The 13,317-nt window shown below is 39.1% G+C and overlaps 1 protein-coding gene across 3 annotated transcripts in view; it reads right to left on the bottom strand.

Annotated features, from left to right (window-relative positions):
- Positions 1–1,759: 1,759 nt before the first annotated feature.
- The window catches only part of LOC127422330 (C2 domain-containing protein 3-like), a 31,118-nt gene continuing 19,560 nt past the window's right edge, over positions 1,760–13,317 (bottom strand). For 2 of the 3 annotated variants that reach the window (XM_051665769.1, XM_051665774.1), the window contains exons 24-33: positions 12,216–12,539; positions 11,747–11,885; positions 11,593–11,657; positions 10,709–10,914; positions 8,417–8,550; positions 8,191–8,334; positions 4,564–4,754; positions 3,686–4,481; positions 3,281–3,389; positions 1,760–2,080 (exon numbers count right to left, since the gene is read on the bottom strand). In XM_051665769.1, the coding sequence (XP_051521729.1) occupies positions 1,949–2,080; positions 3,281–3,389; positions 3,686–4,481; positions 4,564–4,754; positions 8,191–8,334; positions 8,417–8,550; positions 10,709–10,914; positions 11,593–11,657; positions 11,747–11,885; positions 12,216–12,539 (2,240 nt within the window). In that variant the 3' untranslated portion in view covers positions 1,760–1,948. The remainder of the gene's footprint in view (positions 2,081–3,280; positions 3,390–3,685; positions 4,482–4,563; positions 4,755–8,190; positions 8,335–8,416; positions 8,551–10,708; positions 10,915–11,592; positions 11,658–11,746; positions 11,886–12,215; positions 12,540–13,317) is intronic. The other variant, XM_051665770.1, reaches the window with a different exon arrangement.

Here is a 13,317-nt window from a genome sequence, read left to right as displayed (position 1 = left end):
TCTGAGTAAATTCTAGAGACTTGTGTGTGAAAATCCCAGGAGATCAACAGTTACAGAAATACTCAAACCAGCCCATCTGGCTCCAACAATCATGCCACGGTCGCAATCACTGAGATCAGTGGCGATTTTAGGGGGTGGCCTGGGCCACCCCTGAAATCTCATTGACCACCCTAGAACTGATTGGTAGTTCATCATGTTCATCAACACAAGAATGAAGAACCAATAGAAACACCTGTCAATCAAAAAATGACATTAATTAATTAATATTTGTTTTATTTATCACACATATACAGGGAAATTCTTTATTGTCCCCCCACATATCCCAGTCAGAGTGCAGGGTCAGCCCTGATACAGTGCCCCTGGAGCAGATAGGGTCAAGGGACTTGCTCAAGAGCCCAACAGTAGCATCTTGGCAGTGCTGGGGCTTGAACCCCCAACCTTCTGATCAGTAACCCAGAGCCTTAACTGCTGAGCCACCACTGCCCCTACAACTCAGGTCATTTGTTGATTTAGAGCCACACTGACCCAGGGTCAGTTTTATATTTCTGACCATTATAGTAGTGGTAGGACTGAAGCTGTGTGAGCTGATCTTTGATCAGTGGGGGGAGGGGCAGGCCGCGGGTGGCCAGGTCTGGAGTATAATGGTCAGTCAGAAGCACGAAGCTGACACGAGCTAGCATCTACTTCCCATGAGTTGACGACGTCGATTTGTGGTCAAAAAGAAAGCTGTTATTTGAGAGGTATGTTCATCTAATCTAATGTTTAATTTATCCCGAATTTCCATGTGAATGTGAAAACATTTTTTCATTGTTACAGTAGCTACGTTAAAGAGTAAGCTAGACCCTACACCACATTCAGCATGTTATCTTTATATTGACATGAAATATGAAATGCCATGTTTTCTGATTTAATGACGGAGGTGTGTAAAGCGTTTTACAGATGTATATGTTCAATAGCTAAAGTTATATATATGGCTAACCTGTGTGTTTGTGCTGTGACTGTACTTTAAATCTTTACATGAGGTATTTAAGAGCTCTTTATGTGTATTATTGGTCAGTCAGACCAATAAAATCTTCAAAGTTTTTATTATTTGACATTTTAAATATGCAGAGGCAGGGCAAATTGCACTTAAATGCTGCAAATGAGTTCACTAACTATTTTATTTGGTAATATTCAAAGTAATTGAAGCTATCAGAACATGTGGAAAATAAACCTGAGTAGACACTGTAAATAGAGTTTTGTTTTTTACTGTATTCAGAGCTCAATCTGCAATTTTGGGGTTTCCAGACAGACACCTATAAGCCCTCCTAGCCAATTTCACACACTGATTTGTACCCAATTTGACAATATTTCTGCTGGACAGTGCAGTTATAGCTAATAAATGAATGAATAATTGATTGAATGATTGATTGAATTGCGCCTCAATCAGTTATCACCTGTACTTGTATCTTTTTATGATTATACACTAGACCTGATGTTATACGCAGATTAATTCTCTAAAATGAGCTCGTTAAACAGGCTGAAAGAGGGTAAAGGAGAGCTTTTGTTGGCCTGTTGGCTTCTTTTTTCTCTGGATATTACTTTGGTTACATCACTGCCAGTATGTAACACTGTCTGCAGAAGCTCAAACTGGGCAATTTTCTCATCTGTCAGCCAAATGCTAAGAGCCTTTGGGCAGCTCGGTCTGACAGCCATTAACTTACCCAGACAACAAATGATATTGGTTTATAAACAGTATAACTAAACATTGACAGCACAATAGATAAGGAAATACAAAATTCTTTATTACAAAAATAGTTGATTACTGTAAATAAACAACTTTTTTAATGCTTTCATAATTCAAAATTCCTGTTCAATGTGTCATGTATCAAATAAATAACCATTTAAGAAGTCAAACAATGAACATATTTTACATATAAAAAGCGTGCACATCATTTTGAAGAGTGCACTAACTCCCTTCTGTAAACTTTGAAGCAAATATTTTTGCAATTCTTTTGGTCTCTTCACTCCTCTGTAACGGAGTGACGGTGGGTCTGGGTCGAGTCCTTCTTCGATATAGATTACCAGGATTTAAAGTCTCCTAAAAGAATGCATTGTGAATTAATAAGTCAGAATAGCTCTCAAGATGTAAGTTTTTACTTTACACATGAAAACAGCAATCTGTTAGACAGGATCATGGTAACACAGTTTCTCATAACAATAATATAGCACCAACAGATTTGAAAAGTGGAGAAAATGACCACGAATGTCACATTTGAAACAACAATTCTATGAATACAGAGATTCTGGTGGCAAATATCAACATCCTTGATCACAAGGTTGCAGTTTTAAAGACTTTTGGTTATAGCACCCCCTAGCAAAGGAAGAAACTTTGAGGGAAGAAGTTTGTGAAAGGAAATTTGTGAACTTTGGATATTGTGATCAGAAGAAGGTCCAAAAAAGTAAATTAGTCATTATGGGCCATGGCCGAAAAAATGCATTGACTCATATCAAATGATTCTATGAGGAAAAAATAGTTTTGATCAATTTTATCAGGAGTGTGATGATACATGCCAAATTATTAACAGCTACATTTATTAAAAGGGTCATGACATGCCCTTTTTATTATTTTATTATGTTCCCCTTAAGATTCACTTATGATATCAGTAACATTTTTTGCACAAAAAACATATTTTTGTAAAACATGATAATTTTACACCCTCATTCTCCTCTCTTTCAGAAACGCTCAGTTTTGGTGTTGCTTTTCCTTTAAGACTTGACAATAAATGCCCACTGTTATGATTGGGTCCCTGCTCTTGACTGACATGTTCTCTATTTGCCATCTCACCACTACTGGGCGGGCTACAGAAGTGATTAAAGGCAAAGTAGGTGTTGATGTGTTGTTGTGGAGGCAGTCAGATGCAAATGTCTACCACAGTGTTACATCACAATGTGGAGGAAGTAGAGAACAAGTTGTTTCAACAAATGCTCTTTTTGCAGAGAGGAAAAAGTTTTGAGTTCTGAAACTTACAGTGAGTTTTTAATAGTACAATGACCTCTTATATGTCAAAAGATCAAGGAAAATTTGGTTCCTCATGTCATAACTCCTTTAAGGAGAGAAAGTAGGTCTGAAAACTCAAAATGGTGGAAATATTTTCACAGGAAAAGAAATGGAAAACCATGAGTGAATTGTACCAAAAGCCTTGGATGCGCTTGATAAAGTGGCTTTCAGAAAATTTGAAATGATCAAACAGTAGCAGTAGCTCTAAAGTAATTCTAAAAAGAGGGAGAAAATACTCACAGATTCTGTGGATGAAGGAAACACAGGTGCCATCCTCAAAGCTCTCATGGATGCCTCCAGATGGTGAGCCGACAAGAAGAAATTTGGAATCTCTGCAGGCTCGTAACTGCTAGGATGTAGTTTAAGTAAAAATATCCCAGATTCCATACAATTAAAAGTGGTTGAAAAGAATATTCCTTTAAATGCAAGTTAAGCTCTATCAGCATTATCTGACATTGTACGCTTGCCCCACAGACTGTCAATGCATTTTTAAGCTTTTACAAACTGAGGCACGAGTCAAAATAATTTTCTGTGGTAATCAACAGCATGCAAATAGATACTGTCAATGGGGCTTGTATTTAACCTAGAATACTCATTTAGACTAAATATGGATCGTTTTGTGTCAGACATAGCTTGTAAGGATACGGTTTTGTTCTCTTCTCATCTGTTTCTGAGTCAGACTCTGTGGTAGGAGATAAGTTTGGTCTTTCATCTCTTTCTTCAGCCCCACTGTTCCTTTGGTCACAATCCTCAACCTCACTAATATTACAGAGAGCACAGTCTCTATCCAGACCATCTGGAGATTGCTGCTTCTCCCCATCATCTGCGACAATATCCACTTCACTCCTAAATGTATCAAGATCCGTTTCAGATCTTTCACCAAGGTCTGAATCAGAATCAATGCCATGCGATTCTGCAGTCAATGACTGTGATTTAATTCCTGGTAAGAGTTCTCTGGTGTTTCTCTTCTCTCCTTGAGCGTGATGCTCCACTAATTCTAGACTCTCCAGAGATCCCATATCTGGGTCAGACAGTAGGCTGGTCCAGGGGCTGGTTCTGTCTGTGACTGAGGTGACCTCATTGAGTGTTCGAGGCTGTATCAAGGTTTCCTCAAAGTCTTTATGGTCATCTTCCTCTTTATCCTCTTCTTCACACTCATCTTCATCTCCATCTTTATCAGATGGGCTGTGATGGAGTTTTTCTTCTTCTGGAGGTGCTTGTGACTGTCTGGTCTCTCTAAGAGTAAGAGAGCTGATAGGGGAAGCACCATCTTCCAAAACCATTTCGGAATGTTTATGAGAGTTAGGTTCTGTCTCACAGCTCTCAGATTCTGATAACATCAGTTGATCAACCCCAGAGTGTAAATGCTCTTCAATCACAGCAGGTGTATCTGAGGTTTTATGGACGGTTGCCGTTTCTTCAGTCTGGTGGTCACTTAAGCCTGATTTTAAAAGAGAGCCATAAAAATCAACGTACCAAAATAAACAGTAACACACATAATTCAGCAAAAGGTAACAGCTCACCTTTTATGATATTATTGACCTCTCCAACCAGTTGACTGGACTTCAGTAGCAGTTGCGTGGTGTCTGTCTCCAAGTCCCTGTGGTGCTCCTGCCTGGAGGTACCTCTCAGCTCGCTTAGCTTTGGGAATGCTGGAGTCGACAATTTACGGCTGAAATATCTTTGGATATCATCCAGCTCACTGAGGTTTTTCCTTTTGAAGACAACAAAAAAAACCTATGTTTACATGCAGCCTAGTAATCCATTAATAATCCGACTGATAGGCCAATCGGAATGAAAAGCCTTTGCATTAACACCTCAATTTGAGAATAAAAAAAATATTCAATAGAGCTTGATCCGAATTAAATATCTGATTGAAAGATGTGATGCAGATCTTAAATAATATGTATTTGCTATATAAAACTTTGAATCCTACAATCACAATCAGATTCAAAAGTACTTTCCTTCCTGCATAGTGCAATGCATAGTGCCTGCTTCCAAATACAGAGATGTCTAGTTATTGGAATAGCAATGGTCATGACACCAATATGTTTAGAAAAACACTTACAGACCACATACTAGCTTAACAATTTTACCTACAGCATGGTTCTCAGACCAAATCAGTGAACATATCTGTGAACGAATCAGTAAACAGATCAGTGAACAAAGCAATGAGTGAATCAGTGAAAAAATCTGAATCAATCTTTTTAGTAAACAGATTGAAATCACTGGGATGAATCAATATCCTCATTACTCTGCAGGAAGAGAGAGCGAGAGAAAATGAGAGAAGAAAAACAAACAACGCTGATGAGTGGGCAGATACAGGATGAGTGTAAAAAAGAAAAGATAAATGGAGGGTGAGTTAAGAGGTGTCAGCCTAAAAGTGAACAATAGCGTGTGCATGTTCATACAATAATGAATAAACACAAACCGTTTTAACTAATAACTAGTGCTGTCAGATGATTAACATTTTTAAAATCACAATTAATCACATCATTTTTTGTTAATTGTGATTGATCGCAGATTTTGAAAGTGCTGAAATTTGACACTATACACTGATGAGCCAAAACATTATAACATTCACTGACTGATATCCGGTTGGTCCTCAGAGTGCTGCCAAAACAGTGCCGACCTGCCGAGGAATGGACTCTACAAGACCCCTGAAGGTGTCCTGTGGTATCTGGCACCAAAACATAAGCAGCAGATCCTTCAATTCCTGTAAATTGCGAGGTGGAACCGCAGTGGATCAGACTTGTTGGTCCAGCACATCCCACATATGCTCAACTGGATTAAGATCTGGGGAATTTGGAGGCCTGGGCAATACTTTGAACTCTTAATCATGTTCCTGAAACCATTCCCGAACAATGTGTGCAGTGTGACAGGGCTCATTATCCTGCTGAAAGAGGCCACTGCAATCAGGGAATACCATTGCCATGAAGGGGTGTACCTGGTCTGCAACGATGTTTAGGTGGGTGGCATGTGTCACACTGACATCCACATGAACGACCAGACCCAGGAACGTTGCCCAGAGCATCACACTCCCTCCACCGGCTTGTTGTCTTCCCACAGTGCATCCTGGTGCCATTACTTCCGCAGGTAAACGGCGCACATGTACATGGCTGTCCACGTGATGTAAAAGAAAACGGGATTCATCGAACAAGGCAACCTTCTTCTACTGCTCCAAGGTCCAGTTCCGATGCTCGCGTGTTCATTGTAGACACTTTTGACGGTGGACAGGGGTCATCATGGGCACTCTGACCGGTCTGCGGCTATGCAGCCCCATATGCAGCAGGGTGCGATGCACTGTGTGTTGTGACACATTCCTCCCGTAACCATCATTAAAATGTTCTGTGACTTGTGCCATAGTAGATCTTCTGTCAGTTCGGACCAGACGGGATAGCCTTCATTGCCCTCGCGCATCTATGAGAATTGGGCGCCCAACACCCTGTCGCCGGTTTGTGGTTTGTCCCTTGATGGACCACTGTCGGTAGGTACTCAACGCTGCGGACCGGGAGCACCCCACAAACCTTGCTGTTTCAGAGATGCTCTGACCCAGTCATCTGGCCATAACAATTTAGCCCTTGTCAAAGTCGCTCACAATATTAATCTGCCGGTAGACTGTGGCTATTCACTTTGTTACAGCAATTGTGAAGTTGTGTTCATGATTCGCATCAGAGCGTCAACGAGCGCCACTTAGAACTCACCATGAAAAGCGCTTACAGACAAAAACTTCTCATTCTACATTTTGGTGATAGTTAAGATTTGGTGTTCTTCTGTGGTAATTAAAATGCAACTTACATAGGCTAAAAAAATACTTGATTTCTATCACAAGTCCCATCTGTGCTTGTTTTGTACATTAAATAGTGCTAAGAGTTCTCATTCATTTTATCACTTACAGGGAAGCGCTGTCAGATATTATTTATTTACTGAGATAGAGCCATGGAGGTTGTTATCACAGGAGAGAGCATAATGGTCAAATAGCGTGTTGAGACAGTACTGGCCATAGAATGTCTATGGGACTGCCGCGTTATCCTATTTTATGCTATGATTGTAGGCTCGTCTTGGTAGAAGGGCTCTGGGGCTGTTATGTGTGGGTGTTTGTGGTGTGTGCGTCAGTGTAATTACTCCAGGCAGACACATTACAAAGGTTCCACCCTTCACACCAGAGTTTATTCTGTATTTACGATAAATGCGTTAATAGCGATTAAGAAAAATTAACGCATTCAACTTTTTAAATTAATGGCATGCATTAATGCGTTAATTCTGACAGCTCTACTAATAACACACAAATTATTGTATTGTTCCTGTACATATTGAATACATCATTCAAACATTCACAGTGTAGATTGGAAAAAGTTTGTGAACCCCTAGGCTAATGACGTTAACAAAAGCTAATTAGAGTCAGGAGTTGGCAAACCTTGCAACCAATTAATGAAACAAGACTAGAGGTGTTGGTAAAAGCAATTTTGAATTATAAAAATGATTGCTATTTTAAAGAAGCGTCTGCTGGTGTGCACCATGCCTCACAAAAAAGAGATCTCAGAAGACCTACGATCAAAAATTGTTGCTTTGCATAAAGCTGGAAAAGGTTACAAAGTTATCTCAAAGAGCTTAGATATTCATCTGTCCAGAGTTAGACAAATTGTCTATAAATGGAGACAATTTAGTACTGTGGCTACTCCCCCTAGAAGTGGTCGTCTAGCCTCAAAGGTCACTCAGCAGAATGCTCAATGAGGTAAAAAAGAACCCTTTAGTGACAGCTAAACACTTGATGGAATCATTGGAACTGGTTAACATCTTTGTTCATGACTCTTATATAAAGGAAAACATTAAACAGGCATGGTGTCCATGGCAGGACCCCATGAAGGAAGCCGCTGATTTCCAACAAAAAACGTTTGCCAAAGACTACCTTGACATTCCACAATGCAACTGAGAAAATGTTTTGTGGACTGATGATACTAAGGTTGAATTGTTTGGGAATAACACACAGCACTAAGTATGGCGTAAAAAGGGCACTGCATATCAACATGAAAACATCATCCCAACGGTGAAGTACAGTAGAGGGATTGAATTGATTATGGTTGCCAAAAAATTTGCATGAAAACATACAATGAGAGTTAGATAATTCATTGATTAACAGGGGTGGGTACCTGAGGGCAGTGAAGAGTGTTGAACTGGAAGAGTGGGAGTCTCCATCCAAAGAGGAAAGAGAAGCTCTTTCGCCTTCGTGCAAAGTCTGATGGAACAACCTTACATTGTCCATGTGCTCGTCGTGACGATCTATAACACCGGACCTAACAATAGATCCCCATAGGCATTACTTTAGTAAATCTGATTGTAACACAGGCTCTTTATAATTTTACTTGTAATATATACCTATCAGAGAATGGTCTTTCAAGTTGATCAAGAGGTGTGCTGATCCTCTGCTCTGAGAATCGACTGATGTGGCTGGGGAAGTTGCTATAGGTTGCTGTGGTTTGATAGCAGAGTGGCAGAGCGCTAAACAGAGCCTGCAAAAGACACATACACATTACCATGTGAGAAAACTGCATTCACTTTTTCAGGTGAAAATACATATACATGTACTTTTGCAGCAGAGGCTTTTATCCAAAGCGAATTACACCACTGAAGGTAGTGATGTTACTAGTACCAGTACTTTGGTATTAGGGGTGGGAGAAAAAAAATAGACTCTCCGATGCATCGCAATTCACAAGAAGCATTGATCACAAGAAGCATCTGCTGGCGTGGACCATGCCATGCAAAAAACAGGTCAGAAGACCTACGATCAAGAATTGTTGCTTTGGAAGCTGGAAAGGATTACAAGGTTATCTCGAAGAGCTTAGATATTCAACTGTCCACAGTTAGACAAACTGTCTATAAATGGAGATGATTTAGTACTGTGGCTACTTTCTCTAGATCAGTGGTGTAATCCTACCAAAAAAAGTGGTTTACTATTGCCCAGTCCCTGTTCGTCTGACAAAACAAATTTGTAAATGGGGGTAAAATAGAAATTCAATGATTTAGCATTTATTTTTTCAAAGATGTTTGCCGTGCAGTTTTTGGGACATGAGAAAATGACAGTGCAATAGAAAAGGATTTCAATGATTTAAAACTTTACTTTTAAGCCCACAGAAGTGTGTAACATTATAAAAAGTCTTTATTCTTTTTAACAAGCCTATCAAAATTATAATCGGGTGAAATTAAACAATATAAATACCATACACACTTGTAATGGGGACTTAAATTACACAAAATTGTAGGAATGACCCATATTTACAGGCGTTCCTGTGCGACATGCTGCTTTACATTGAAAAACAGCTCGGACGGATGCAAAAACGCATTCAGTGTGAACGTCCCCTACAAAACTTAAAATGAAAAATGCTTTAATACAACGACCAGGAAGAAGAGAGAAAGGGAGAGAAAAGGCTTAACATGAAAACAGTGTTTTTCTCCTTGGATTAGTGTCGTTTTGGCAGTAAATAGTGTTTATCATAAAGGAAATGTAAGAAAATCACATTAAGTGTATTAACTACACCTGTACTACTGTGCTTTTATTTTGAATTAATGCAGTAATGAAGTTTTTCTTACCTCTCTCTCTTTCTCTCTCTCTCTACCAGAAAGAGCTCTGACATATGCAGTAAAATGTAATGGCATGTCATGAATAGGTGCATTTACTGGTGTTTTAAAATCCCAATGGTGGGAAACAATTAACATGCACTCAAATGCTACATGATTTTGACAAAATTATCTTGCTTCTGACAGAAAACACACGCTGATTGTCATTGATCATCCATGTAAAGCAACATCCGATATCTCACACAACTCACACAAAAGGTGCGTGCGTTTCAGGTCAATTTCTCTCGAACAAAGAATCTCCAGTTTCACAGAACAGCATCCAATACAGTTAAAGGGAAACTAACGACAGGAGATAATGGACCTCTGAAGCAGCAAAACAAGTGGCTATACGCAAATATTGATCCTTAGAAGTCGTTATACGCAAATAGCCCTGGGAAAAAAGTAAGCATACGGCTTATACGTGCGTATGGCCCCGACTACACCACTGCCCTAGACGTGGCCGTCTAGCCAAGATGACTCAAAGGGCACACCGCAGAATGCTCAATCAGGTAAAAAAAAACCCCTAGAGTGACAGCTAAAACTTAAAGGAATAATTGGAACTGGTTAACATCTCTGTTCATGACTCTACTGCCCACATAATCACATAATTTCAATGCAAATCAATATTTCATGTCCATTTATTTATTTGGAAGTAGCCATGTAATAAGCATGATAAATGTACAGTCATTCTGTTTTTTTATCAAAAATAAAATCCTTCAGGGTGATACTAGTCAGGGTTTATTTTGCGATAACAACCAGCTGACTTTGCAACATCCCTTAAGCAACCACCCTTGACATTAAGGTAGACATGTTCCCCACCAATATTTACAATAATAGTCGATCAGTATGGGGTTTTCAATTCAATTCTTAAACTTTGATGAATCTTGAGCATTTTGTTACCTCTTTGTTTCCTGGGAATTGAACCCATGGCCTTAGCATTGCTACAGTAGCACCATGCTCCACTTGAGCTAAAGGAACTTTATTAAATGCTGTTATTTATTCTCACAGATCATGGTGACAACTCATTGTAAATATAAAACACAATTTACTTACACTAGAGTCTGGGGCAGTGGTCTCGGGTACTGGTTGTCTCTGGCCGCGTAACTCCTGTACTGCCCTCAGAGGAGACACAGATACCTTCAGCTGTCCCTGACACTGCCCACTGAAATCTGTGATATTGTACCAGCCACACACTGACTGAAAACCCGATAGGAGTGGTGACAGGTCTACAGATGCAAATCCAATCACCCGCTCCACCTCTGCAAGGGAAAATAACAGATTTAAAACAGATACAAGGAAACGTGAGTGGTGGTTTTCAGAGCAAACCCACCGCCAGCATGCTACGGTGTTGTGGGTGGTTGCCAGTAGAGGTAGACTGATATATTGGTTTTACCGATTAATCAGTGACAAAGTCGCTTTTTGGAACTATCGATTATCTGCAAAAATCTATGGTGATAGTTGCTGATAGCTTTTTCATAATTTCATAATTTCAAAATAATAGTCCCTGGTGTGTTTCGGGCTTGTTTACACATAAAAGTTCTGTGTTATGCATCAAATCCAATTATTATTGGTATTTTGATTAAATAATAAACTGCATTTGGGATTTTATTCATTTTGGAAAGAATAAGATTTGTTTTTGGACATTCTATAAATCAATTTTAAAAACTATCGGCCGATTAATCGGTTATCGGCCTTTCCCACCACTTTAGTTATTTGTGTTGGCAAAATCTACTATCGGTTGACCTCTAGTTGCCAGGGTGTTGCTACGGAGTTGTTAAGGTGTTCTAGGGCACTATGAGTCTCTATATGGTCCCTAGATAGTAATTGTGATGCTTACCTTAGCAAACACCACAATTAAACTGAACCACGAAAGGGAATAATGACAGTGAGAAGTGGCTGGGTATGTGGTAGTGCTATTTGGAAATCTGTAACATTACCTCCTTTATGCCAAACTTTGAAAACCAGGGATTGCTGGGGATCCAAAAGAAGCTCCTTTGAAAGCCTGAAACACAGCAAAATTTAATTTGTTCTTAATATTATGTCTATTTCTAGGGGTCAGATGATGAATGTCATATAGATGAATGAATTTGCCTGCATTCTTGTTGATGGTCCCAAACAGGGCAGACACTGTCTTTAACCAGTGCTGTGGTCACTGTTCCAGAAGACTCAGCAGTGGCATAAGAGACACAGCAACTGGGTAAACCTCCATCCCGCTCAGCAAGAGGACAACCTGAAGATGAAAACAGTGCTAAAACCTTACAAATTTGATTATTCTCACTCCTGTATGTAACTTAATCTTGAGTAAATTGTTTAATAAAGTAGAACCAAAGATTCATAGCATACGCATTATAAGATTCCCACACTTTTTGACCGATTAATTTCCATTACTTTTCCATGACCTTTCCAGTCATTGTTAATTATTGGATTTTAAAAATCACTTTTATTCAACCTGATTCACTAATGAATCATTCAAACCAATTCATTGAAAAGATCATAACTACAATTATGTGTATTTACTATAGTAAATTCTATAACTTTTATTTTTAGTGGATATTTTTACCCCTTAGACTTAGATGCATTGCTCTGTCCACAGTAATGTTGGCTATGAATGTGTCCTCAGTGCTGACTTCTGTGGTGGAGGATGGTGGAGGCTCAGTGCTTATGGCTGATTTGATTAGCTGTCTGCTGGGAGATTGAGATGGTCTAGACAGCACTGTGGTGGGAATGCTTTCATCCCCTTCATCCTCTCCTGAGCTGTGAAGATCTTCAATGTGTGAAACAGCTTGAGATTCATGTGGTATGGAGTCTGTAGTCACAGTGATATGAACTCTGAGCGCGGCACCACTTAGGTTCACAGCAGAGCGTTTAAACAAAGGATACACACCTATCATGAGAGAAATGCATCCGTTAGTCAAACAGAAATTAATCAGTCCTGAGATGGAAGACATAATGTGTGTTGAAAGTATTTGGTCAAATGTAAGCAAAAAGTTTGAAATGTCCCTTTTAATGAAAAACAGGATTTTCCTTGCTTTTTTGAAACATCAAATTTAAGTAAACCTATTTAAGGAATCATAGGTTAATGATATATGCCAATGGATAAACAAATTTCCATAAATTTCAAGGATCAAATTTATTATAATAAATCTGGTAACAGGCTTGACTGGTTGAACTTGACGAATGCACTCAACACTAAATTGAATAAGTGTATTTACTTGTCATTAACCAGTGATAACAGCATTATGGATCACCGATCTGATGTCACAAACATAAGCATGTTGAAATTTCTGCCCATGTAAAATGACTGTTCTTAGTGCAATAAATCTTGATTAACATTCTAAGTAAACTTAAAGGGATAGTTCATCCAAAAATGAAATGCCATTATACCATGTCAGATGAATAGGACTTACTTTCTTCTGCAGAACACAAACAAAGATTTTTAGAAGAATATCTCAGATCTGTAGGTCCACATAACGCAAGTGAATGGTGACCAAAACTTTGTAGCTCCAAAAAGCACATAAAGGCAGCATAAAAGTAATCGATATGACTCCAGTGGTTTAATCCATGTCTTCTGAAGCGGTCCAGTTGGTTTTGGGTGAGAAAATACCAAAATATAACTCCTTTATCATTATAAATCTTGACATCAGCTCTTTGGTGATCATGAT

Source organism: Myxocyprinus asiaticus, chromosome 31 (assembly GCF_019703515.2).
Source record: "Myxocyprinus asiaticus isolate MX2 ecotype Aquarium Trade chromosome 31, UBuf_Myxa_2, whole genome shotgun sequence".
Lineage (NCBI taxonomy): Eukaryota > Metazoa > Chordata > Actinopteri > Cypriniformes > Catostomidae > Myxocyprinus > Myxocyprinus asiaticus.
The sequence above is the reverse complement of the archived record's forward strand: the minus strand, read 5'-3'. Positions and strand labels throughout refer to the sequence as shown.